This window comes from Kogia breviceps, chromosome 3 (genome assembly GCF_026419965.1).
Source record: "Kogia breviceps isolate mKogBre1 chromosome 3, mKogBre1 haplotype 1, whole genome shotgun sequence".
Taxonomy (NCBI): Eukaryota; Metazoa; Chordata; class Mammalia; order Artiodactyla; family Physeteridae; genus Kogia; species Kogia breviceps.
This window is the reverse complement of record NC_081312.1, coordinates 3,478,994-3,506,538: the sequence shown is the minus strand read 5'-3', so window position 1 is coordinate 3,506,538 and position 27,545 is coordinate 3,478,994. Positions and strand designations below refer to the sequence as shown.

At 42.7% G+C, this 27,545-nt stretch overlaps 1 protein-coding gene and 1 long non-coding RNA gene across 13 annotated transcripts in view; one reads left to right on the top strand and one right to left on the bottom strand.

The window, feature by feature from the left end:
* PPP2R5C (protein phosphatase 2 regulatory subunit B'gamma) overlaps nt 1-27,545 on the top strand; it is a 140,730-nt gene that overhangs the window by 13,115 nt on the left and 100,070 nt on the right. For 6 of the 12 annotated variants that reach the window (XM_059058241.2, XM_067027734.1, XM_059058243.2 and 3 more), the window contains exon 3: nt 2,495-2,657. The exons of 1 other annotated variant lie outside the window; for it this stretch is intronic. In XM_059058241.2, the coding sequence (XP_058914224.1) occupies nt 2,495-2,657 (163 nt within the window). Of the gene's footprint in view, nt 1-2,494; nt 2,658-27,043; nt 27,278-27,545 lie in introns of those variants that run through there. 5 more of the 12 variants (XM_059058244.2, XM_059058247.2, XM_067027730.1 and 2 more) reach the window with 2 other exon arrangements.
* LOC131753233 (uncharacterized) lies at nt 1,057-27,545 on the bottom strand. The gene is made up of 4 exons (XR_009334746.2): nt 27,458-27,545; nt 4,096-4,235; nt 3,413-3,515; nt 1,057-1,284 (listed from the first exon to the last, which is right to left on the bottom strand). It is a non-coding gene; the product is annotated as an uncharacterized lncRNA (long non-coding RNA).

Genomic DNA, 27,545 nt, shown 5'->3' with positions numbered 1-27,545 from the left:
GTCCAGATCACCCAGGCCTAGTGCTAAAAGCTTTGTTCGGTGAAAGACGCACAGCCCATTCTCCTGTCTGGGCAGGAGCAGCGGTGGAGCTGTTTTTGCTCGTGTTTGTACCCAGCCGCTTGTCACTGTCATTACGTGTATAGCACTGGATTCGGCATTACAGGAGAATCAAAAGGAAGCAGACTTCAGTGTGCAGGACGCGTGTGTATGTAACAACATTGGAAACGAGTACGTCTCCTAGGAGGGGCTGTTTGAGACTGTGGAGTCTGGGGGCATCTAGAGAAAGCTGTGCAGGATGGATTTAACTCGGGGAATTCCGTGGAGGAGGAGAGTTATGGACGGTGTTTGTAAGGAAGAAAGACCCGTGCTTTCATGATTAGGTGGAAAGAATGACAGACATCATGGTCAGAGCCCAAGAAAGCACATTTCGAGGAAGGAACTGTTGGCTGTAGGAGAAAAGGGAACCCAGGCCCTGGCTCACGGTTCAGAGTTGTCTGTGCGTGGCAGTATGGCATCTTGGAAAACTCCTTCCAGATATTCTTAAGCACCTTATTAAAAAATAAAGCAGCTCTCACTTCTTAGTAAAAATCCCATTCAAGGATGAGAGCATACAGTTGGGGGCTCAAGTCGGTGTGTCTCCTTGGCGCTGTGTAATCGGAAGGGGCTTGGCAGGTTTGTGTTTCTAGGCCGAGTTTGATGGGCTTTTTAAAAGAGCCTAGGGCTTCCCTGGTGGCGCAGCGGTTGAGAGTCTGCCTGCCGATGCAGGGGACACGGGTTCGTGCCCCGGTCCGGGAGGATCCCACGTGCCGCGGAGCGGCTGGGCCCGTGAGCCGTGGCCGCTGAGCCTGCGCGTCCGGAGCCTGTGCTCCGCAACGGGAGAGGCCACGGCAGTGAGAGGCCCGCGTACCGCAAAAACAACAACAACCAAAAAGAGCCTGTGTGCACATACAGAGTCCATCCTTGGGCAGACAGGAGGGTGTGGGAGGAGGGGAGGGAGTGTGTTGCACGAAGAATCTTGACAGCAGACACTCACCCTTGTGGCTGTTAGCCGTCACTGCTAGGGCCGAGCACAGCTGGGCTCCACGGGGCTCCTGGGCAAGCTCCGACCCGTTAGCCTGCGCGGATGGCAAGGGACCCCCTGGCTCTGCTGCGTGCGCCCTCACACTCATCCACCGCCTCTGCCTGAGTGTTTGCAACGCTCCTCACCTCGCGTGGCAGCTGCACGTCGTGGGACAGCCTAGTTGTCACGGAGCAGTCTGGAGATGAGCACACTGAATCTGGAGCCTGGAGACGAATGCAAGGAAAGAGGCTAGGAACGAGAGCATTTCCTGTTGCTCAAGAGGAAAGCGCCTTTCTGTAGCCTTTACTGGTTTTTGAGGGCTGAATGTGAGCAAACAGGGAAAGCTGTCATTTATAAGGTATTCAACTATACTCGTTTCTTGTTGGTGCTGTACAAATGACCACAAACTTAATGGCTTAAAAGAACACAAGCTCATTATCGTATCTTATGTTCTGGAGGTCAGAAGTCTGAAATGGGCTGAAATTAAGGTGTCAGCCTGGCCGGTCCTTTCTGGAGGCTCTAGAGGAGAATCGTTTCCCGGCCTTTTCGAGCTTCCAGAGGCCACCTGTACTCCTTGGCTCAGGGCCCCTTCGTCTGTCATCAAAGCCAGCAGCGTAGTGTCTTCCGTCCTCTGACCTCTGCTTCATTGCCTCCTTGCCTTCTCTTGTCTCGCAAAGACCTGTGTGATTACATGGGGCCCTCCCCGATAACCCAGGATCATCTGCCATCCCAGGATCCTTAACCTCATCACACCTGCCAAGTCCCTTTTGCCAAGTAAGGAAGCATATTCATAGGATCCAGGAATTAGGATGTGAACATCTTTGGAGGCTCACTACCATCAACCTATAAGTAAGAAGTTTGAAAGAAGATACGGGAAATTAGGTATATCTGTGAAGTCTCTTGAAATGTAGCATTGGTAGGGGTGGGATGTAGCCTGAAACTCCAGCAACTATAAGGGGTTAAGTTGTTTACAGTAACGTGAAGGAGACTATCCCAGAGCAAAACCTGCATTTTTAAAAATTTTTATTTATTTATTCTATTTATTTATTTATGGCTGCGTTGGGTCTCCGTTGCTGCGCGCGGGCTTTCTCTAGTTGCGGCGAGCGGGGGCTGCTCTTCGTTGCAGTGCTCAGGCTTCTCATTGTGGTGTCTTGTTGCGGAGCACGGGTTCTAGGTGCGCGGGCTTTCAGTGGTTGTGGCACGTGGGCTCTGTAGTTGTGGCTCGTGGGCTTAGTTGCTCTGCGGCATGTGGGATCTTCCCGGACCAGGGCTCAAACCCGTGTCCCCTGCGTTGGCAGGTGGATTCTTAACCACTGTGCCACCAGGGAAGTCCAAAACTTGAATTTTTATGTGTATTTTTTGCCTGTGCTAATTGTGCTATAAAATACAACCATTTGACGTACTCATTTGTTTTTGTTTTCATTTTGGAAACAGATTCCCAGCAGGAAAAACAGCCTTGTTGCTGCCCCGTCTGCAGTATCTAGTAAAATAAAAGTGCCAGCCCCTCAGCCCGTAGTGAAGAAAGACAAACGGCAAAATTCTTCCAGGTTTAGCGCCAGCAATAATAGAGAACTTCAAAAACTACCATCTTTAAAAGGTAATTTTTATTATTCATCTTTCAAAAGTTAAAAGTTTCCCCATTTAGGGGGAAGGAGTAACCTTTTGATAGTTTGCTAGTTTCTTGTACCTTTGCTGTGTTTAAATTCTGTAGGGTTATTTTTTCTTCTTTATTCAGTTTTCTTAGCTTGGATGTCACTAACTTAACCAACTAATATTTCAAATTCCAGAGCTATTTAAGATTAAAATGTAATCATGAGTACATTACAGGTACAAAACACTTTAAAAAGACACACATGCAGAGGAAAGACTTTAAATCTTTTCCTGTTAATTTTAATTAAGCTAGCCAATTTTCTTTTAAGTAATTCTCCTCTTTCATTTGTCTTAGAACCCCAGAAATTCAGAAAGGAGTAACTACAAGTAGAGTAATTGTAAAAACTGTGGTAGAAGCTCTTCATTATTCTGGTGTTGGGGAAGTGAGGGCTATAACGATAGTCCTCTATGGACTTTCTCCTTGTGAGTCTTTCGGGGAGTACCTCTACCCAGGGTTTCCTACTTGAGACTAGTCAGTGAACAGTGCTCTTTGCTTCAGACTTCCCCCAAAACAGCACAGCCACCCCTTTCCATCTGAGGGTGTTCAACCCCTACAAGTGCTCCTCTAGGAGATCTTGAAGTACATAAAACTTTATTGGGGAAATAGGGTAAGGACCTCAAAGTCAAATGTGAACCTCTGAACACTTTTATGTTTACTAAAATATAAGACCAGTGTAATGAAACATCAAACAATTTTCATACCTTAAATTCATAGCAGTGGGTCTTCTACAGTTCATTTTCATCGTGTATGGACTTGGAGCAGGAAGCTTGCCATCTCTACAGGTGTATTCCAGCGCCTTCTGCACTGCAGGGCAGAGAGCCAGAGCTCAGTGCAGGTGTCCGGGATTGCTGGACAGGAGGAGAGTAGATGGAGAGGGGGAGGGGTGGAGGGATGGAGTTGTGCATAGAGGGAGGGATTTATGGATTCACGGATGCATTTCTGGGCCCTCACTTGCTAGGAATCCAGGCTCTCCTCTCGCTGCATTTTACAGAGCTTGTATCTGGCTTATATTTGGTTTAGCTTTGTAGTAGATAACATGCATACCAGGTCATTTTTGAGGAGTCTCCCCCTCCCAGATGGTCCATACCTTTCTGATGCTATTCATTCATTCATCAGATATTGTGTGGAACACCTGGAAACCGGCCCTGTTCTAGGTTCGGGGGGACGACATCAAACAAAACCAAGGGCCTGCTTTGCTGGGGCCGGCACCCTCCCCCACCGGCCTGCTGTCACTCCTCCGCAGTGCCCTGAGGAGGCCCAGGCGGAACACTCAAATGTCTGGGGTGGAAAAGGCTTCCCGTAGCTATTGCTGAGCCTTCAGGGTCCAGGCCCGGCCCCTAGTGCCCGTCAGGGATGTGCTCTGCCAGGCAGAGCCTGTACTTACACTGTGCCCGGAAGGAGCACACCCACATATGCAGAATTTCACACTGGTCAGGGCGTGCCCCTCACTGGCCTTGTTTGGTGCATCTTTCTTGGCTGTTCCAAAATATTAGCGCCTCTGTGTGCGTGTTGAAGTAATTTTGTCTGGTTCAGAAAAAAAAGGAATTGATTGGAATTACGTTAAAGATATATTAACTGGGGGAAGATTCATGTTTTTATGATACTCTTTTTCCATCTAGGAATCTGGTGCATCACCTCCATTTATCGGGTCTTGTTTTCTGACTTTTTATAAGGTTTTATGATTTTCTTGGGATTCTTTACCTTTGCATTGAATTTATTCCTAAGTGCTTTATAGTTTTTGTCACTCTTGTGATAGGGTTATATTTTTTTCATTTCTACTTCTAGTTAGTTCTTACCAATCTAATGAAATGCTGTTGGTTTTTAAAATATTTTCTTATTCTGTCACCTTATCGAATTTTCTTATTGATCTTAGTAATTTTTACTAGCATCTGCATATATAGTCCTGTCATTTGTAACTAGATACTTTTATCTCTCTTCCAATATTTATACCAACACATACTGGTGGTTTTAATTTTATTATGCCGTTAGATAGGACCAGTAGTAACACAGAGATAACAGAGGTGAGAGCAGGCCTCCCTGTTACGTCTCATTTTGGTGAAAGGCTTCAGCACTTCCTCGTCTCATGTGAAAATGGCCCCTGGTTTCTGGTAATGCCTCCATTCGGTCTGCTGCTGCTCCATGGTTCACATTCGCGTGGCTCTGACCACTCCCACCCTGGCTGGCTGGTCTTGTGCTAGCACTGCTGCTGAATTTTATCATGTGCCGTATGATCTTTCTCGTTAAGATGTTAATTTAATGATTGCTGTGTTGATAGATTTTCTGGTTTTGAGCTCTCCTTGCATTAGTGAGATAAACCTCAATATTGTTGCAGTATATTATAACTTTTCTACGTGCTAGGTTCAGTTTATGAACTTTCGTTAATCTCTGCTTTCATATCTACTGTGTGAAGCTGGGCCATAGTTTTCTTCCTTTTTTGTACTACTGTATTTTGTCAAATCTAAAATGTGTTGATACTGGCACTTTGTGATCTTTCCTGAGGATAGTCTGTACATTTTTATGCCACTCTCTCGTGCTGCCATCTGATAACAGGGATTGTAAAATGCACCCGATTTTAGCAAAAATCAAATGTGGAATAACAGATGCATCTTACAGTACATGACATAGGGTGAAAAGGTTGCTTTAGAACTCAGCTGGGCCTAGTGCTTTGCTCTGTGATAAATCTGCAGATTCCTTCCACCTTAGGTCAATTTAGAGTAGGTCATGTATTGAGTGGTACATTGTGTTCTTTAATGAATCTTTTAATTTCTTTTACCTCTGTGGTGCTGATGTCTCCTTATGAGTTCATTTATTCTTTTGATTAGTTTCTTTTCAATATATTTCACTTCCACTTTTATCTTAATTACTTATCCTGTTTTGTTTTATTTTATTGTTTTCATCATTTATTAAGTTAAATACAGAGTTCACTTAAAGCCATGTATTATTCCTCTGAGTATAACTTCAGCTCTATCCATAGATTTTCTTTTCTTTTTTTTTTCAAATCATAGCCTTTTTTTAAGGGTTTTATTGAGGCATAATTTACATACTGTAAAATTCACTAACTGTAATTAGACATTTTGATTATTTCAATAAACATGTAGAGTTGTGCAGCCATTACCACAATACAGTTTTAGAATATTTCCATCACCCATCAAAAAAATTACCTTATGCCCATTTGCCATCAATCCCCACTCCTATCCCCAGCTCCAGGCAACCACTGATCTGTTTTCTGCCTCTAAATTTGCCTTTTCTGGACATTTCACATAAATGAAATTGGCAATATGTTGTCTTTTACATTTGACTCTTAATATAATGTTTTTGAGGTTCATCTACTTTGAGTAGTTTGTTTCTTTTTAATGCTGAATAATATTCTCTATTATATGAATATCCCACATTTTATTTATCCATTCAACAATTGATGGATATTTGAGGGTTTTTTTAGCAATTACATATAACTCTTCTCTGAACATTTGAATACAAGTCTTTGAACATATATTTTCATCTTTCTCGGGTAGATACCTAGGAGTGGAACTGCTGGCTTGTGTGGTAAGTTTATGTTTAGCTTTTTTAAAAAACTGTTGGGGCTTCCCTGGTGGTGCAGTGGTTGAGAGTCCACCTGCCAATGCAAGGGACACGGGTTCATTACCCGGTCCGGGAAGATCACACATGCCGCGCAGCGGCTGGGCCCGTGAGCCATGGTCGCTGAGCCTGCGCGTCCGGAGCCTGTGCTCCGCAACGGGAGAGGCCACAACAGTGAGAGGCCCGCGTACTGCGAAAAAACCACAAAAACTGCTGAACTGTCTTCCAGACCATTTTAAGTTCCCACCAGCAATGTATGGGGTTCCAGTGTATCCACATTCTTGCTAACACTTGTTATCATCTGTCTTTTTTATTATAGTCTTTCTTATGGGTGTGTACTGGTATCTATCTCCATATGGTTTTAATTTGCATTTCCCTACTGGCTACAGATATTAAGCATCTTTTCACGTACCTGTTAGCCATTTGTATATGTTGTGGGGTTTTTTTGGCCGCACTGCGTGGCGTGCGGGATCCAAGTTCCCCAACCAGAGATCGAACCCGTGCCCCCTGCGGTGGAAGCGTGGAGTCTTAACCACTGGACCACCAGGGAAGTCCCTGTATATCTTTTTTGATGAAATGTCTATCAGATCTTTTGCCTATTTTTAAATTGCCTGTCTTCTCATTGCTGAATAATGCCAATTCTTTATGTAATCTGGATATGAGTCCTTTATCAGGTATATTATTTACAAATATCTTCTCCCAGTTTGTGTCTTGACTTTTTACACTCTTTAATAGTGTCTTTGGGGCTTCCCTGGTGGCGCAGTGGTTGAGAATCCGCCTGCCGATGCAGGAGACACGGGTTCGTGCCCTGGTCCGGGAAGATCCCATATGCCGCGGAGCAACTAAGCCCGTGAGCCATGGCCGCTGAGCCTGTGCGTCCGGAGCCTGTGCTCCGCAACGGGAGAGGCCACAACAGTGAGAGGCCCGCATACCGCATTAAAAAAAAAAAAAAAAAAAAAAAAAAAATAGTGTCTTTGAAGCCCCCAAATTTTGAATTTTGATGAGGTCCAATTTATCACATTTTTCTTATATAGATCTTGCTTTTGATGTTGTATCCAAGAACCCTTTGCCTAACTAAAGGTCACAAAGTTTTTTTTCCTGTGTTTTCTTCTAGAAGTTTTCTAGTTTTAGTTCTTATATTTAGGTCTGCGATCCATTTCAAGTTAATTTTTTGTGTAATGTGAGGTTGAACTCTAAATTCATCTTTTTGCACATGGATATCCAGTTGTCCCAGTACCATTTGTTGCAGAAGCTGTTTTTTCATGGAGTTTCCTTGGTATCCTTATCAAAAACCAATTGACCATAAGTGTAAAGTTTAATTTCTGGACTCTCAGTTTTATCACATCAGTCTATATGCCTGGTTTATGTCAGTACCACGCTATCTCATTGTGGTATCTCACTGTTGTTTTAATTTGCACTTCTGTTATGAGGTCAGGTGCTTTTACAAATGTTTATTGGCCCTTTTTCATTGGACTGCCATTTTCTTAATTTTTTTAAAAGAGTTTTTATTCTGGATATGAACTCTCTGTTGGTTATATATGTGTTGCAAATACTTTGCTCCACTATACTTTGGCTTTCATTTTAGCTATTCTGGTGAGCCAGTTTCGAAGTTAACTGATGATAAATGAAGTGAAGCATCTCTTTGTAGGTTTATCGTCTGCTCAGATATATTATTTTGTGAAGTTCCGGTTTAAGTCTTTGGGCCCTTCTTTCTACTACGTTGTAAGATTTTTTAAAAAATAGATTTGTAGGAGTTCAGATATAGGTCCTTTGTAGATAAGGGAATTGCACATTTTCTTCTACTCTGTATCTTGAATTTTCACTCTCAAAGGTGTTAGCACTTTGAGAGTACTTTGATCTGTTTAATATATCTTTGCTTTCCACAGAGTAGTGAAGATGTTATCTTATGTCTTTTTTCCTAAAACTTTCTTTGACCTTTCTCACTGGACTGTACAGTCTATGTAAAGTTAAGTTTTGTGTCTGCTGTGATGCTAGAGGTTACAATTCCTTTCCCGTGTGGCTCTCCATCTGGCACAGCACCCTTGTCGAAAAGGTCACCCTTCACTCATTGTGGTGTTATCTTTGTTGTAAATAAAGTACCATCACTGTGCAGACCCGTTTCTGGGCTCTGTTTTGTTCCCTTGGCTGCCTGAGCTGTGTCAGGAGAACACTAACATACCCTAGGAGGTCTTGGTGTCTGGTAGTGTAAGTCCTCAGCTTTTTCTTCAGAATTGCCTTGGCTCTTTTCATTTCTGTATAGGTTTTAGAATCAGTCACTTGTCCAAGAAGTCCTGCCTTTTAGTGGGGAAGGGTATTTCAAGACCACAGTCTGGGTGCTAGGATTCTCGTTGCTATTGGAATGGTCGCTGTTTACAGGACTTTTTAGTGGACCAAATTAGAAAATAGGTTTTTTTCAGGATATAGCACATCAGGAGCTCATACTGATATTTTCCATTCAAATGCAGGTTTGTACGCATTTATTTAACTTCTGTCTTATATCTCCTTTTTGTCACACTGAGATTTTTGGTTCTCAAGGACATCAGTGATAATAAATAGAACTTAAATACCAGATAATTATTCATGTACTTTATCCCACATTATACACAGGGTATGTTCAGAAAAATAATACCAACATTGTGACCAATATGATGACTGAAAGGTTAAAATTTTTGCATCTTTTCATTTCCTTCCCCTTCCCCCTTGTTTATAGTTTTACTCTGTCTTCATTCTCAGAGCACATAGTCATGACAGACTGTATTCTCTCCCTCCCACCCCTGTTTTTACACTAGTTCTCCACGGGAATATACAGCTGATGCTCACCTCCTTTCTCTGTGCTCATACTCCTCATTATTTTGGTGTGAAGCTTCCTCTCCAGGAGACTTTTATTTCAGACTTCAAAGAATGTCTGGATAGAAAGTCCTCGATTCATGTTTTCTTTTCATGCGTATTTTAAGGATGTTCCTCCACTTCCTTCTGTAATAAAGCATTGCTGTCAGACTCTGATGGCAGTTTAATTTTCTTTATCTTACAAGTTACTTGGTCTGTTTGCTTTGATGCCTAAACAGGTTGTTTTCTTCTTTAAAGTCCAGTAATTTCAGAATATATCATTCTGGGTTGACTTTCCCACATACATACTATGTTCTTTAAATATGTAGTACCAAATCTCCTTTTCTTGGATGATTATTTTGAGGATTTGTTCTGTTCCCCTGCTTTCGTTTACTCCTGTGGAGACTCCTATTGTATAAATATTGAATCTTCTTTGCCTGTTTTTATATTTGTTGTCTCCCTCTGGGTTTTTATCATTCCTTTTTGATTTAATTTTTTTCTCTTTTTTATGTACTATTCCCTGTAAGGCATTTTATGTTGTGCTTATTTACTCTTGTATTCTTTTCAGTTAATCTTCATTTCCGAAATTATTTTTTCTTTTCTTTTTAATTCTTTACAGAGTTATTACCTATTTCTGAGTTTTTCTATTAATATTCATGTAGTCCTTTGACACATTATGCTATTCCTTTAATGTCTTTTGTCTCATCTTGAAATATTAGGCTGTAGTTTTTAATGTCTTTGTGGGATGTCTCCCTGTCATGCTTTCACTGCTGCGTAGGTGTCGTTTAGTTCCTTTTCACTTTTTCCTTATAAGAACTCCGTGTAGGACTTGACTTTGATCCCTCCCGATGCTCATGTGTGTGTGAAATTAGAGAAGAGGAGCTTGGGCTCTAGAGCTCTAGCTTCGGTTATTTTTGTGAAACTTTCTAAAATGTGGTAGCTTACCTCCTGAGTGCCTTGATTTGGTTGTCTTCCCCTGCTAATATTTGGACCTTCTTTTTCCATTTCCTCTCCTGCCTCCTCATTGCCTCCTCTCCTTTCCTCCTCATTGCCTCTCTCTGCTGTTCAGTCTGGATTCTCTTCCCAGCAGTTTCTCACCAGTGTGACCTAGTTCTGGAAGGAAGCTACGGCTGCTGAATTTTGAGGGTTCCCAGGGCCCCTTCAGTCTTGGCTGCAGACTCCTTGCCCTCATCCATTGTGGGGTACAGACCCCTTCTGCTTTCAGCCGCTATTCTCAGGGGGGTTCACCCGGCTGTCTGGTTGTCTCAGAGTTCTCAGCTCCAGAGGACACCCGTTGTTCCTCTCTGCCGTCTTCCCCCAGACACTGATAGCACACGAGCCTGTGGCTGCTGGTGGGGTCTCCCATATGCTCACGTGTCTGTGGGGACACATTTTCACCTAATTCTGTTGTAGATGTTGGCTATGGGTATTTGATTTTGCCTTCTTGGTTGCACTGTATGATTTTATACAAGAATTTGGGGTGGTTAAAAAAACTCTGCCACGTGACGACGTGAGAGTGGCAGGGACATATACACACTACCAAATGTAAATTAGATAGCTAGTGGGAAGCTGCAGCATAGCACAGGGAGCTCACCTCTGTGCTTTGTGACCATCTAGAGGGGTGGGATAGGGAGGGTGGGAGGGAGGGTGATGCAAGAGGTAAGAGATATGGGAACATATGTGTATGTATAACTGATTCACTTTGTTGTAAAGGAGAAACTAACACACTATTGTAAAACAGTTATACTCAAATAAAGATGTTAAAAAAAAAAAAAAAAACTCTGCCACAATTTTTTCAAATACCTAAAACTTGGAAGCAACCAGGATGTCCTTCAGTAGGTGAATGGATAAACAAACCGTGATACATCCAAAATATGGCATATTATTTAGCAGTAAAAGGAAATGAGGGCTTCCCTGGTGGCACAGTGGTTGAGAGTCGGCCTGCCGATGCAGGGCACACGGGTTCGTGCCCCGGTCCGGGAAGATCCCACATGCCGCGGAGCGGCTGGGCCTGTGAGCCGTGGCTGCTGAACCTGCGTGTCCGGAGCCTGTGCTCCGCAACCGGAGAGGCCACAACAGTGAGAGGCCCGCGTACCGCAAAAAAAAAAAAAAAAAAAAAAAAAAAAAAGACATGAGCTACCAGGCCATGAAAAGACCTTAAATGCATATTACTAAATGAAAAAAGCCAATCTGAAAAGGCTGCATCCTGTATGATTCTAACTATGTGACATTCTGGAAAAGGCAGTGGAGACAATAAAAAGATCAGCGGTTGCCAGTGGTTGGGAGAAAATGGGGGGATGAATAGACAGAGCACAGGAGATTTTTAGGACAGTGGAACTCTCCATATGTTACCGTAATGGTGAATACATGGCATTTTACATTTGTCAAAACCCGTAGAATGCACAAAGTGAACCGTAATGTAAACTATGGTCTTTATTTAATAGTAACGTATCAATATTGGCTCATCAGTTGTAAGAAATGTGCCACATTATTGCAAGATGTTAATAATAGGAGGAACTAGGGGAGGGTGGAGAGGGGTATGGGAACTCTGTACTTTACATTCACCTTTTCTGTAAACCTAATAATTAAAGTCTGTTAATTTAAAAAATGGCTGCTAGAGGCAGGGGCTGGGGAGGTAGGCGAAACGGCTGAAGGAAATCAAATGGTACAGACTTTCAGTTAAAATAAGTCAGTCATAGGGACGTAATGCACAGCATGGTGACTATAGTTAATAATACTGTATTGAATATCTGAAAGCTGCTAAGAGAGTAGGTCTTCAGAGTTCCCATCACAAGAAAAGAAAATCTTGTAACTGTGTGTGGTGACGGATATTAACTAGACTTATTGTGGTGATCATTTTGCAGTATATACAAATTTCAAATCATTATGTTGTACACCTGAAACTTATATAATGTTGTATGTCAATCCTACCTCAGAAAAGGAAGGCTGCCACTGCCATCTCTTCAGACTCCTCCATCGTTGGGTATCTGAATTCCAACCTTTTTAAGTCCTCCGTAGCAGTATTAACTGTTTTATTCCGTTGATGAGCATTTAGATTTAGCCACTTATTTATCATTTTATTCTTCATTCCTTTTTGCATCTCAGACTTTCCATCAGAGATCAAAACCTTGTTTGAGGGCTTCCCTGGTGGCGCAGCGGTTGAGAATCCGCCTGCCGATGCAGGAGACACGGGTTCGTGCCCTGGTCCGGGAAGATCCCACATGCCGCGGAGCAACTAAGCCCGTGAGCCATGGCCACTAGGCCTGCGCGTCCGGAGCCTGTGCTCCGCAATGGGAGAGGCCACAACAGTGAGAGGCCCGCATACCGCAAAAAAAAAAAAAAAAAAAACCTTGTTTGAATACATCATTTAGAATTTTCTTTAATAAGAGTCTGCTGGTGGCAAACTGTTTATCTGGAAAATGTCTTCATTTGCCCTCATTTTCGAAAGATAATCACTGAATGGCTTATTGTAGATTTTTGTGTTCCTTCAGTACATTGAAGATAAGTATTTCATTGCCTTTCGACTTCCATTAGTATTGAGAAGCCAAATTCATTCTTTTTTTAAAAAATTTATTTTAGTTATTTATTTTTGGCTGTGTTGGGTCTTCATTGCTGCGCGCAGGCTTTCCTCTAGCTGCAGCGAGCTGGGGCTACTCCTTGTTGGGTGCGCGGGCTTCTCATTGCGGTGGCTTCTCTTGTTGCGGAGCACGGGCTCTAGGCGCATGGGCTTCAATAGTTATGGCGTGCGGGCTCAGTAGTTGTGGCTCGCGGGCTGTAGAGCACAGGCTCAGTAGTTGTGGCGCACGGGCTTAGCTGCTCCGCGGCATGTGGGATCTCCCCAGAACAGGGCTCGAACCCATGTCCCTTGCACTGGCAGACGGATTCTTAACCACTGCGCCACCAGGGCAGTCCCCAAATTCATTCTTTTTGAAAGTATTGTTTGTGATTTCTGGCCACTTTTCTGATTTTGACTATGACATTGATTTTTTTTTTCAGTGGTTCCACTGCCAGGGGTCCAAGTATAGATTTCTTTTTTATCAGTCTTTTTTGCCATTCAGTCTGAATCTGTGGATTGTGAGATTTCCTCGGTTGTAGAAACTTTTCAACCATTATTTCTTCAGTTGTTATCTCTGTATTAGTTTCCTTTATTTTCCCCCTTTGGCTCTAATCAGATGTGTATTGGAATCTTTCATTTACTATCTTCCTTTAAGGTTGTATTTTTCAACCTTTTTGTGACTTACCATGGTATATTCGGTTTTTTTTACATATTTTTTTTAAATAGGGTTTTTCCTTTTTTTTTTTCTTGGTTGCATTGGGTCTTCTTTGCTGCACGTGGGCTTTCTCTAGTTGTGGCGAGCAGGGGCTACTCTTCATTGCAGTGCGCGGGTTTCTCATTGCAGTGGCTTCTCTTGTTGCGGAGCATGGGCTCTAAGTGCGTGGGCTTCAGTAGTTGTGGCACGTGGGCTCAGTAGTTATGGCTTATGGCCTCTAGAGCGCAGGCTCAGTAGTTGTGGCACACAGGCTTAGTTGCTCCATGGCATGTGAGATCTTCCCAGAGCAGGGCTCAAACTCGTGTCCCCTGCATTGGCAGGCGGATTCTTAACCACTGCACCACCAGGGAAGTTCCCCTTTTTTTTTGTTTACATCTTTATTGGAGTATAATCACTTTACAATGTTGTGTTAGTTTCTGCTGTACAACAAAGTGATTCAGCTATACGTATACATATATCCCCATACCTCCTCCCTCTTGAACCTCTCTCCCACCCTCCCTATCCCATCCCTCTAGGTCATCACAAAGCATTGAGCTGATCTCCCTGTTCTATGCGGCAGCTTCCCACTAGCCATCCATTTTACATTTGGTAGTGTATATACGTCAGTGCTACTCTCTCACTTCTTCCCAGCTTCCCCTTCCCCCCACCTTGTGTCCTCAAGTCCATTCTCTACATCTGCGTCTTTATTCCTGCCCTGCCACTAGGTTCAGCAGTGCCGTTATTTTAGATTCCATATATATGCGTTAGCATACGGTATTTGTTTTTCTCTTTCTGACTTAACTTCACTCTGTATGACAGACTCTAGGTCCATCCACCTCACTACATGTGCTATATTCTTGATCAGAGTTTCACGTTATCCATGGCGAAGGACCAGTATTCTTTTTAATTTTCAACCCACCATGGACTAGTACTTTCATAAAATAGAGTAAAAATAAGTTACTAGAAAAATGAAATATAAAATACAGCCACAAAGTTTTAAATTTCAGATATTCTTTTTTCATTTATGGAAGTTCTATTTTTAATCTGCTGTGTGACTTTTTAAAAATATTTTCCTGTTGCCTTGCAGAAACCATCAGATTTGTCATTTCTTTTAGTCAGCACAGCTGCTTTATAGTCTGTGTGAGATATTACCAACATCTGAAGTCCTTGTCACATTTTGCTCATGATGTCTTATTTCCTGTGTACCTGACTATTTTTTAGTATATGCTGGTCACTGTACTCAAATATTTGAAATAAATTGAAACCTAGGATAAAAGTATCTTCTTCAGCAGGGATTTGTTTTTGCTTCTGCCAGACACCTGGGGTCACTACTTGTCTGAGAGTGCCATAAACCGCAGCACTAGCGTATGACTTGTTAAATTAGCCAAGATGATTGTCCTGTAAAGTATCTCCCTTATTCCCTATGGTTCCTGAAAATGGAAACCTTTTTGGGATAGAATATATCAGGGGTGATGCTGTGTAACTCAGGAGATAGTTTCTTTATTGTGAGAGATGCATACTATCTGGTGACTAGCAAAAGTGATGCTAAACTTTACCACTGTATTATAGTAGGGTGGTGACCGATTGATCCCTCCATTGTACAGTATTTCCCTTTGCAATTCAAAAGTACCAGTGATAATCTACAAGGTATATTTTGGCACCCTGCCAGTGTCTGTTCCCCATCAACCATATGCTAATGCTTTAAACACCACTTGATAATCCTTGCCTGAGTCAGTAGTTTCTCTAGAGACTTCAACGTTTAATCTGGCATTCTTCTAAAAGCAGAGCTATTTCTTGCCAAATGGAGCTATTTGGTTATCTTGACATACAGCTCCTACTGGAAAGTGAGGGTAAGCTTAATCTTTGCCTTTCAGTTACAAGTTTCCCTCAAATGGTGAAAATTAAATGTTTTTTTGGCTTTCTCTTTTTTGAATATCATTATGTGTTTCATTGATGTCAGTGTGTTTTAATCTACTAAAATCATACTTTCTTCTCTTCTTTTTTAAGATTTTATTTATTTATGGCTGCGTTGGGCCTTTGTTGCTGCGCGTGGGCTTTCCCTAGTTGTGGCGAGCGGGGGCTGCTCTTTATTGTGGTGCGCGGTCTTCTCATTGCGGTGGCTTCTCTTGTTGTGGAGGACAGGCTCTAGGCGCACGGGCTTCAGTAGTTGTGGCATGCAGGCTCGGTAGTTGTGGCTTGCAGGCTCTAGAGTGTAGGCTCAGTAGTTGTGTTGCATGGGCTTAGTTGCTCTGCGGCATGCGGGATCTTCCTGGACCAGGGCTTGAACCCATGTCCCCTGCGTTGGCAGGCAGGTTCTTAACCACTGCACCACCATGGAAGCCCCCATACTCTTTTTTTTTATGTGCAGATGCATAATTTTAACCATTGTGTGATATTTGGACTAGCTGCTGTGTATTTTTTGACATGGCCTCATTTATTTTTGTTTCCTTGATTTCTGACACAGTAAGATGTCCCCCCAGGCTTGTTTGTACCTTCCCTGCCCCAGACTTGGAATCAGCCATTTTTCAATGAACCCTGATTCCTTTCGGTGGGGAATGATATTAGAGACCAAAATCAGGGTACTAGTGGGTGCTCATTGCTACTGGACTGCTGTTGCTTTTAGGTACTTTCAGTGGAGGGAGCTAGAACATAAACATATATTCTAGAATATATATATATACATATATTTTTTAGTTGTGCATTCATAACATTGTAGTGTTTTCACTTGTTTCTTGAATTTTCATAGTTTTATCTCTATCTTACACTGAAAATCTATTTCTGATTTCATTGACGTAATTATTGCTATATCATTATTTAAATGATTGACAACAATAATGATATTATTACAAACAGTAGGAACTTTGAATTGGCTCATTTCATTGCAAAAAAAAGCTGTTGGTATATATTTGTTGTGATTCCATTAAATTTTTTAAATGTCCAGAGAGGACTGGCATCTTTAGGATGTTCAAATCCCCTTTCTAAGAGTGTAGTGTATAGTTGTTCAAGGCCACTTTCATTTCCTTTAGGGGTGTTTTTAAGTTTCCCTCATGTGGGTTTTGCACATTTCTTAGCAAGTGTGTGCCCAGATATTTCATTATTGGTGCTATTATTGTAAATGGGATCTCCTCTTCCATTATGTCTTCTAAACCATTGTTAATGGTTTATTTGGAGGTTGTTGATTTCTGCATCTTGCTTTCATCTCCTGCTTCCTTCCTGAATTATCTTATTGTTTGCACTAGTTTTTCAGCTGATTTTTTTGGATGTTTTCAGGTATCTAATGAGATCTGCATGTAAAAGCAATCTCACCTCTTTGTTTCTAAATCTTATACCTTTAGTGTCTTTCTCCTGAGTTGACTGAAAATTCCAGTAAGATGTTATGTGTGGTGGTGTGAGCAGGCGTATTTGTCTTGTTCCTGACTTTAATGGAAATAGGAGCATGATTTAAACACCGTTTATTATCCCCATGGTTTTCGGCTGCTGTAAACCGTACTTTAATGTAAATCTTTTGTTGTCCACACTTTTGAACCTTTCCTTAAGCTGGAATCAAGGAAGGGAAGTACTGATCAAAAGCCACGCGTTTTCAAGAACCCTTTAGAGGTGCTGTCCAGAGAGGTTGCACCACGAGCACTTCTGCCCAGAGCGCAGGAGGTGCCTGTCTGTCCCATTGCACCTTTCTAGTACTGAGGCCATTTAAATGCTTAAGTCATTCGTTAAGTGGAAAATAGTATTTCCTGTTTTTATTTTTTTAACGTTGAGGCTGAATATAGTCTTCAGGCCCTGTTCTTCAAAGATGTCTCTGAGTTAGTCCTTTCTTTTAATATTTTCGGTCTGGAAGGTAAAGTGTTAAAGAGACCGATTTTTTTTTAGGTGACTAATGAATCATGGACTTTGTTTCTTGAGGCCATTCTCCTTGTTTTAGGAAAGAAAGGCCTAGGGAGAAGTCAACTGTTAATAATGAAAGAACTAGGGCCTAATGTTAACTGGAGACCCTGGGGCAGAAATTTAGAATTGCTAAGTGTTAGGCCGTTTGGGAAAGAAGTTGTTACACTATTGTTGGGAGAACTACCTGAATTTTAAAAAATTGGCTTTTGAATGGCAGTTAAAAATTTATATGTCTTGCCCTCCTTTTGTGAAAATACAATACTTCAGCCTCATTCAAAGCAGTTTATTTTCTGATACAATTGAAAGTCTCGCCGTACAAGTGATCATTTTTTACTGCTTAAAAATGAATTGGCATCTGTTTAAAGGAACTTTACCTCTTGCCCATTAATTGAAGAATAAAAATGGAATGTGAGAAGTTACTGTAATGCCTGCTCTAATCCTCATGGGTTCAGAAACTCAGCTTTCATCAGTCTTGTTTCTGCCACATGTTTGATTCTGTGTCTTCTCTTGACTGCCCACAATAATGGAAGGAAACTTACAGCTTGGTGAGGCAGGTGCCAGTTCACAGCAAATACTTACTGACCACCTAGGTTGTCTGGAGTGTGGGGAGGTAGTCAGGACAGTGACAGTGACCAGAGGTGGACCTTGCTCTCAGGGAGGCTCCAGACCCAGACCCTTGTTCTGGCGGTAGCTGGGAAGCAGAGGTGCCATGGATGCTGCTCTTGTGAACATCTGAGAGCTGGTCTCATGTCAGCCTGAGCCCAACCTCGAGCCACAGCCTGGCCCTAGGGCGCCCTCCTGTCCACTCTCGTCAGGCCACAGACGTGACTTTTACTCCAGGGTTGGTCTCAGGCCTTTGCCTGTCATACCCTGCAACCCCCTTCTGGGAAGAACCCAGGGAGTTGGTTTCAACTGGCAGCTGTAATCTTACATTTAATGTCTAGCTCAGGCCTTCCCCAGACCTCACCTGGATTTCTCCCGGCACCTTACATCACCCACAGACGCACACACTTGGCTTGCGTGCCCTCGCCCACCGTACAGGCCCTCCAGGCCTGGGTTTCTCCCACGCCCTGCTGGCTCGGCCTCCTCCAGTGTTTCCTGAGCCGCCCTGGCTCAAGCCTTCCTTATCTTTTTTCCTAAATTGTGGTAAAATATACATAGCATAACATTTATCACTCCAACCATTGGCAAGTGTACGATTCAGTGGCGTTAAATAGATTCCCGTTCTGTGGGCCCATCACCCCTGTCTATTCGTCGCCCCCAACAAAAGCTCTGTGCCTGTTACACCTCCCTCTCTCCTCCCCCAGGGGCCTCCTATGAGTGGAATCATACAGAATTTTCTTCCTCATTTGTAAGGCTGCGTAGCACTCCATCCTGTGGATGGAGCACCATTGATCTCTTCATCATGACGGACACTGGGGTTGCAGAACACACCACATGCTGCTCTATCTAAAGTGTCACTGAGGGCAGAGGCTAGCATCTGCCGTGGATCCCCGAGACACAAGTTTGCTGAAGGAATGAAAAGCCCTCTGGGCCCATCTGCCTGTCCTTCCCACATCCTTCCATTTTCTCAGAACTGTTATGGGGCTGGAACCCCTCCCAGGCTCACGGCTCCCTGCGCCTCAGGTTCTTCTTTGTGAAGTGAGGTTTGTTGCTAATAGTCAACACGAAAGCACTTTGGTGTGTCACGTGTGCTCTGTGTACTTTGTGTGCGTTTCCTACCTTCTCAGAACAAGGAAGGGGGTGAGGACTTGCTTTGGCTTTAAAGGTTTTCCAGCCTAACTGTAGCAAGAACAAAAATAAACAAAGGTCTCCCAACAGCGCACTCGGGGCAGATTTTACACCGTCTACTCCACTCGCCTCCGCTGGCCTTTCCTGGGATAAGCTTGTCCACCCTTTTAAACCACTCGCAGGACTTGCTCAGATCAACAGGGCAGCAGGCGCCTGTCCCTTTGACCTTGCTGTTGGCAAGCAGAAGTGCCCTGGCAACCTTTGAACACAGCTGAATGCTAGGTATCTTTGATCTGCCTAAGGAAGAAGTCTATTTTAAACTGTAAGCGAAGCCAAATTTTTTAGGTTAGATACCCTACCCAACAAAGTGCGCATCGCCCCTGCCCGTGTAGCTTCCGGTTACGTGTCTGCTCCGCCAGCAGTGTCAGTGCCTTGCAGTTACGACACCACGACTGTCTGGGCTCAAGACACAACCTTCTTTTAATAAAAGAAACTGTGTAAACCTTCTTCACTAAAATATGAGCATACTTAATTTGCCCATAAAATTGCCCAGGGAGATGAAAATTAAAACCTTCAGCTGAATTTAGAAATGAAAATGTGAAAGTTTTATTCAAAAATGCTACCTACAAATGGCAGTTTGTTTTTAAATAAAAACCCAAATAAAGTGACAGGAAGCAGAGAATAAAGAATAACTCCTTTTCAGCCTTCATCTTTGTGCAGTACAGAGATGCTCGTGTGTGCGTCCCTGACGGGCGGACGCACTGAGAGCTGTGGTCTGTCTGCCCACTTTCGGTTCTGGAAGGAGCTCTGCACTGAGCCCAGAAAGAAGCCTTTCCTCCGAGTTAGCTCAAGCCCTTCAGAGCGGCAGGAAGGTTGCCATGGGAGACTCCAGAAGCGTGGCTGGAGGGTGCCGTGGGGGGCATGAGGGCTGGGCACAGACAGCAGCGGAGGGGTATGGTGGGAGCCTGGATGGGGGCTCTGCGTGCAGGGGGTGGGATGTGTCGTTCTCCGGGTGGTTAGATGGTGTACCCCTCTTGGTTTACGCGCTACGGGGACGAGGTGTAAAGAGCGGTGAGGGAGTTTTGCAGGATCAGAATTGGATGTTACCGCTTGATTCGGCCCTTCAGTCAGTTTGATGGAACGCCTGCTGTGTGCCAGGCACTGTCCTGAGGCTGACGGGGAAGAGGCCTGTGGCCCAGAGAGGGGAGAGGAAGACTTCCCAGAGGGGTTAGTCCAAGCAGAGACCCCGTCAGTGGCTCTGCGGCACCCTCACACTGCAGCCCCAGGGTCGAGACCCTGCTCTTCAAGTGCTACAGTGTCCACTGCTTCCAGCACCTTCCCTATAATGGCTGGAGTGACGTGCGGTGGGACCCTCCTTCGGTGGCAGCTGCACCCTCCCGAGAGCTCCCCACTCCACCGGTGACGTCTGTGCCTTCTAAAAGCCGCGGCAGTGGGGTTCTCACAGACAGCCCCTCTACAGGCGAGGAAAGAAGAACCAGCTGGGGTTATGGAGGACGGGCGGCCTCTCCCTGAGTAGGCGGTGAAGACTTACGCCCGTGAGCCTCTTCCGGTGTGTTTGCTGAGTCCTTGTTTCATCCGTGAGCAAAGTACTCTGGCGGCTAATTGAACCTCGAGAGCTTAGATGAGCCTATTGATTCAGTGCAAACTTGCAGTAAAAATTTAAGGAGTCCGTATTGGATTCTTCAAGACGGGGAGTCAACATCCTGTAACTTGTTGGTTCAGTTTGTCATGCCTAGTTTAGGCTAATTTTTGTTTGTGTGTTTTTACATACTTGATCTCATTTATGCATCTCACCATAAATCTTTTGCCTCATATTGCCTGGGTTCCCATCACAGCCCTTTCTTTGTTCTTAGCCTGTGTCTGAGAGGCAGCATTCACTAAGGGATTCTCTCTGCTGTAACTTAATCTACATGTCTTTTTTTAAATTGTTACTTTTAACTTTCATCGAAGTATTGTGTGCTTATTTTAGCAATACTGAACAATATAGAGAAGTTTCAGAAAGAAGAACTACCCATAACCATGACACTCCACGGTGACCACTGTTGATATTTTGAGTGTTCCTTTTTATGATCATACTATTTCTGAAAAATTATACACTGCTCTTCTCACATATATTTTTACTTTACAAATTCATAAATATTTTTGATGGATGTGTAATATTTCACTGTGTGGGATAATCCCTTTGACATTAAGGTTGTTTCTGGTATTTTAGAATCAAAAATAAAAATGTGATGCTCTCAAAAAGAATAAAATACTTAGGATTAACATAGGAGGTGAAAGACTTGTATGCTGAAAACTGCAAGACGTTGCTGAAAGACATTAAAGAAGACACCAGTAAATGGAAAGCTATTGTGTGTTCATGGATTGGAAGACTTAATATCGTTAAAACATCAGTACTGCCCAAAGAGATCTTCAGATTCAATACAATCTCTGTCAGAATCCTAACTGTTTTTTTCCAGAGATAGAAAAATTCATCCTAAAATTCACATGGAATCTCCAGGGACCCTGGATAACCAAAGCAATCTTGGAAAAGAAGAACAAAATTCTTACATTTCCTGATTTCAAAACTTACTGCAAAGCTGCAGTAATCAAATCAGTGTGGTACTGGTGTAAAGACAAACACATACACCAACAGAGTAGAAGAGAGCCAAGAAATAAACTGTCACAGGTATGGTCAAATGGTTTTCAACAAGGGTGCCACCCACTCTGGGAAAAGGACAGTCTGTGCAACAAATGGTGCTGGAAAAAATGGATATCCACATGCAAAAGAATGAACTTGGACCCTTAGTTTACACCAAACACAAAAATTAACTCAAAGTGGATCAAAGACCTTATAGGAAAACATAGAGAAAAAGCTTCATGATGTTAGATTTATCAGTGATTTTTTTAGCTATGACACCAAAGCACAGGCATGAAAAGCAAAAGTAGATAAATTCGACCACATCAAAATTTAAAACTTCTGTGCAGCAGAAGACACAATCAACAAAGTGAAAAGGCAACCCACAAAATGGGAAGATCTGTTCGGAGATCATCTATCTGATAAGGGATTAACGTCCAGAATTTATAAAGGACTCCTACAGCTCAACAAGAAAACAAGCCTTTTAAAAAATGTGCAAAGGGGGACTTCCCTTGTGGTGCAGTGTTTAAGAATTCACCTGCCAAATCCACCTGCCAATGCAGGGGACACAGGTTTGAGCCCTGGTCCGGGAAGATCCCACATGCTGCGGAGCAACTAAGCCCGTGCGCCACAACTACTGAGCCTGTGCTCTAGAGCCCACGAGCCACAACTGCTGAGCCCTCGTGCCTAGAGCCCGTGCTCCGCAACAAGAGAAGCCACCACAATCAGAAGCCGGCACACCTCAACAGAGAGTAGCCCCTGCTCGCCACAACTAGAGAAAGCCCGCGGGCAGCAATGAAGACCCAACACAGCCAAAATTTAATTAATTAATTAGTTAATTAAAAATAATAATCTGCCTGCCAGTGCAGGGGACACGGATTTGATCCCTGGTCCGGGAAGATCCCACATGCCACAGAGCAACTAAGCCCATGAGCCACAACTCCTGAGCCCGCGTGATGCAACTGCTGAAGCCAACGCACCTAGAGCCTGTGCTCCACAACAAGAGAAGCCACTGCAATGAGAAGCCCGTGCACTGCAACGAAGAGTAGCCCCCGCTCCCTGCAACTAGAGAAAGGCCCACACACAGCAACAAAGACCCAATGCAGTCAAAAAAAAAAAAAAAAAAAAAAGTGCAAGGACTTGAATAGACATTTCTCCAAAGATGATATACAAATGGACAATAAGCACATGAAAACATGATTAACATCACTAATCATTAGGAAAATGCAAATCAAAACCACAGTGAGATACCACTTAACACCCACTAGGATGGCTACTATCAAAAAACAGAAAATAGCAAGTGTTGGTAAATAGCAAGTGTTGGTGAGGATACGGAGAAATTGGAACCCTTGTGCACTGCTGGTGGGAATGTAAAATGATGCTGCCACTATGGAAAACAGCATGGCAGTTCCTCAAAAAACTAAAAATAGAATTACCATACTTTGCACTTTTGAGAATATACCCAAAAGAATTGGAAGCAGAAACTTAAATAGATATTTATATACTCATATTACAGCAGCATTATTCACAATAGCCAAATGGAAGAAATGGCCCAGGTGTCTATCAAGGGATGGATAGCACAAAATGTGGTATTTCCCTATAATAGAATATTATCCAGTCTTAAGAAGGGAAGAAATTCTGACACAGGCTACTACGTGGCTGAACCTTAAGGACACTTATGCTGAGAGAAGTAATTCAGTCACAGAAGGACAAAAACTGCATGATATCAGGTACCCAGAGTAGTGACATTCATAGAGACAAAGTAGAATGGTGGTGGCCCGGGGCTGAGAGGAAGAGGATGGGGAGGAAGTGTTTCATGGGGACAGATTGCCTGTTTGGCAAGACGAAACGAGTTCTGAGGATGGATGGTGGTTACGGTAGCACAACAGTGTGAATGTACTTACGCCACTTAGAGCTGTACACTTTAAAATGACTAAGATGGTAAATTTTATATTATGTATACTTTAGCATAGTTTTTAAATAAATATTTTTTAAAATATGATGCTCACTCATGGCAACTACATTTTTGGAATAGACTCCCAAAAGTTAAATTACATAAACAAAGGATCTTTACATATTGCCAAATTATTTTCCAAAAGGATCAGAACATTTTATAGATTTGTTGGCAAGGTTACAACATGCCTTTACCAGTATTAATTATAATTTTTAAAATTATTGCTGATTTGATAGGTGAAGAAATACTTTTTTCATACAATTATTGAGCAGTTATAGTTCTTTTGTAAACTGAATCATTTGAACATTGAGGTCTCAGTGTTTTTCTAATTAATCGCAGTATACTATTAACCCCTTGTAATTATAGCATTTATACTTCCTTTTGATTTTTGGAGGGAACATACAGAAATTTGTAAATTTTTTAATGTGAGGAATATCCCCTCAGGGTTTGTCCAGTGTTTTTTAATCGTCCTTTTCTGGCTTGAGAATTGATATACTCACTTCCCTTGTCTTCTCAAAGCTGTGGGGATTTGTGGGGGGTATGATTTGACTTTTTAAAAATTTAACTGTGTTTGTTTTTTTATTTAACCCATCTCAGATTTTATTTTGGTAAGACTTAAATTGACTTCTGCCCACATATAGCCGACCAGTTGTCTGAATAATCCTCCCCTTTCCGTGGATTTGAGCTTCCTTCCTTATCCGAATATTACATTTGTACAACTACACTCACTGTTTGGGGAGCTGTTGCTGTCTGTTCCAAGACCTGTCTCTTAAGCCCACATCACACTGTCTTTAGTTCATAAGCTATAGAGTTGGTAGGACCAGCCTTTCTCATAAGAAGTGTTCTCATTCTTCATGCTTTTAATTTTTCCAAGTGAACTTGAGAATTATTTTCTCAGATACCCAGAAAAATAAGGAGACTCCTCTGAATTTTGAATGGAATTGCTTTAAAACTATAAATCAATTTGGGGAAGTATTAACATCAGCTTATTTATATAGTATGTATGCTTCCAGTCCCGAAACACACCTTATCTTTATTTGTTCGTCTTTTTTTTTTTTCCTCCATATTATTTATCTGCTTGTTTTGCTTATTTATATTTTAGAGTATGTTTCATCAGTGATTCCCAGATCACGGACTTTAAAGAACTACTTTATATGCATAAGGCTTCAAAACAGCATGGGGGAAGATCACTAATAAGGTTGAGATCCTTTGATCTGAGATCATTAGGAAAAATACATCAACAAGTGTCTTCACTTTTTCTTTGACTTTAACCTGTATATTTTATACAAAGAGTCTAGGAGTCTTGCCCTGTTATTTCTGCATTCCACTCAACAGCACAGTCTTAGGACAGGCACATTTCCCCATCTCAGCTCATATGAAGTATTAAACTGTTTGAGAATAGGTCCCTCTCTTTTTAAAGTAAGATCTACAGTAAGCATCTGCTTCCTGACCCCTCACAAAGCCCCCTGCAAGCCTCGATCCTTAATGCTGAGTTCATCTGGCACCACTTCCTTGGTGAGGAGGTGATAGTTCTGGGAGAGCCATCCTTGCCCATCTGATGCACCCAGAGGGTCAGCAGCCAGAATCTCAATTCACAATACCTGACTCTCGGAACACAGGCTGTTCAGACAGCAGAGGAGCCAGGCTGGTGGGAGGCCCATCACATGACACCCACTCCCCATTGCTTGTTATAATTTAATTCATGGCCAGCTTTGGAATCCAGCAGCATCCTTCAGCTCTGCGGAGGGGGGCAGGGGTAGGATTTGGTTTGCGTTCATTTATTCTCTTAATGGCTATTGATACACATCGTAAAATCTACCTTCTTACTAGTGTAGGGGAACTTAATAAGCACCCCCGAACGATTGTAGCAGTTCATTTGCTCATTGAAATGTGTTGAGTGCCAGCCCACAGATGCAACTGCTAACCTCAGTCCATTTCAGGTGTTTCTTACTGTTGTGAATTATGTTTAGAAACCAAAGGGCTTTTTGGTTCTTGTTCACAAGCTGGGAAAGGTGGGAGGTGAGGGGCGTGTGAGAATTTATAAAAAGAGAAGACATGGTTTGGACAAACTTAGTTGTGTGTGTGTGTGAAGGAGTGAGGAATTTTTTTCAGTTCCACCTGGCAAAGAGGTTTTTCTCATAGCTTATTCATTTGGAGCTAGTAATAGCACTTCTTTTTGTAGGGAATCATCTCTCCAGCACACACGTGCACCCCCTCCCCAGGCCAGGATACTCCAATTCAGAAATGATGTCCTCTTTCTTCAGCTTTTTACATTAACCGTGTGTGGGGGGAGGTGGGGTACACGGGCCGTGGCCCAAGCCTCTCTGCGGCATGTGGGATCCTCCCAGACCAGGGCACGAACCCATGTCCCCTGCATCGGCAGGTGGACTCTCAACCACTGCGCCGCCAGGGAAGCCCACATTAACCTTTTTTGAAGATAGGAAACTAAGATCTGAAATAATAGCTTTTAATACTAGCCCCATTAAAAAGAAAAGTGAAATTTTTTTTTTTTTTTTTTTTTCGGTATGCGGGCCTCTCACTGTTGTGGCCTCTCCCGTTGCGGAGCACAGGCTCCGACGCGCAGGCCTAGCGGCCATGGCTCACCGGCTTAGTTGCTCCGCGGCATGTGGGATCTTCCCGGACCAGGGCACGAACCCGTGTCTCCTGCATCGGCAGGCGGATTCTCAACCACTGCGCCACCAGGGAAGCCCGAAATATATTTTTTTAATTAAAAAAATTTAATTTAAACAAAATGTAAAAAATTAAAAGTGGTATGTTGACACCTTTAAGGTACAAAAATAAACACTTGCATTCTATTTTATAACTTTAACTTTCACAGCCAGGTGGTATAAATAGTTTAACTTACAGCACTTTCTAGCTATTACATTTAAAGAAGCTTTCATTTTTCATATAATTTTTTAACTGAATTTTTCCAATAAAAAAATTAGATCCCGAGAAAAACCAGTGTTTGAAGGTTATTAATTCATAACTTGGTAGTAGGAAAGGTTGAACAAGAGTCCAGACTGATGAATTGGGATTGTGTAATATTTGAATAGCCAATTTGCTTTAAAAAAAAAAAAAAACTAGGTTGCCAAAATGATAAATATGATACAGATATTTAAAGTAATTAGAATAGAAAATAGGAGGTGGCCAGGTGGGTATAAGGTACCAGCGAATTTGGGGTACCAGTTAGAGAAATGCTAAAATTTAAAGTTCATGTAGACACACATGCACACTTTTTTTTTTTTTTTGGTGGCTCTCTCAAGAATCATGTGTTTATAGTCTGGCCAGGGTTGTGGCCTCAGTCCTGCCCCTTAAGAGATGGGATCTTTGCCTAAAAGTTATTGAGAAAAGAAGACTGCAGAAAGCCAAAAAATGTCCACGCTTTTCATGCACACTGACAGCCAAACAGAATGCTCTTTCCATTTGCAGTTTTTTTAGTGTCATTTTAAGTTGCAGCTTCCGGCCAATCAGCGAGCCCCGTGCCTGCTGACATCACGAACCAGCCAGTTCCCTCCAGCTGCAGAGAGCTTCAGTTTGTCTTTTTTTTTTAAACTAAAATGGAGGCTGGTTTCTTGCCTTAAGGAGTACATTGCCTTTCCCGCTGAAGTCTAGATGTTGACATGTAATAAAGCGGGCAGCAGGATGGTGGTGGATGCGGCCAACTCCAATGGGCCTTTCCAGCCCGTGGCCCTTCTCCATATTCGAGGTAAGTTATTGTGTGTTTCACTGAAACGGAACCTTCTGTGGTTAGTTAATAAATGGCTATTGTGCTTCAGATAAGAAAAGCAGGAAGTCCTTTCTAGCAGAATTCACCCCGTTTTACGGCAGACCTAACCAGAGGAGGCTGGGTGTGTCACTGCAATTTGGCATTTTACGAACTACTTACAGAATTTTGAGTCTTGAGAGAGGCCTTGCATGCATAGTTCAAAGCTGGTTTTTCTGCTTTCTGCTCGCTCTCCCATCCCCCTTTCCGA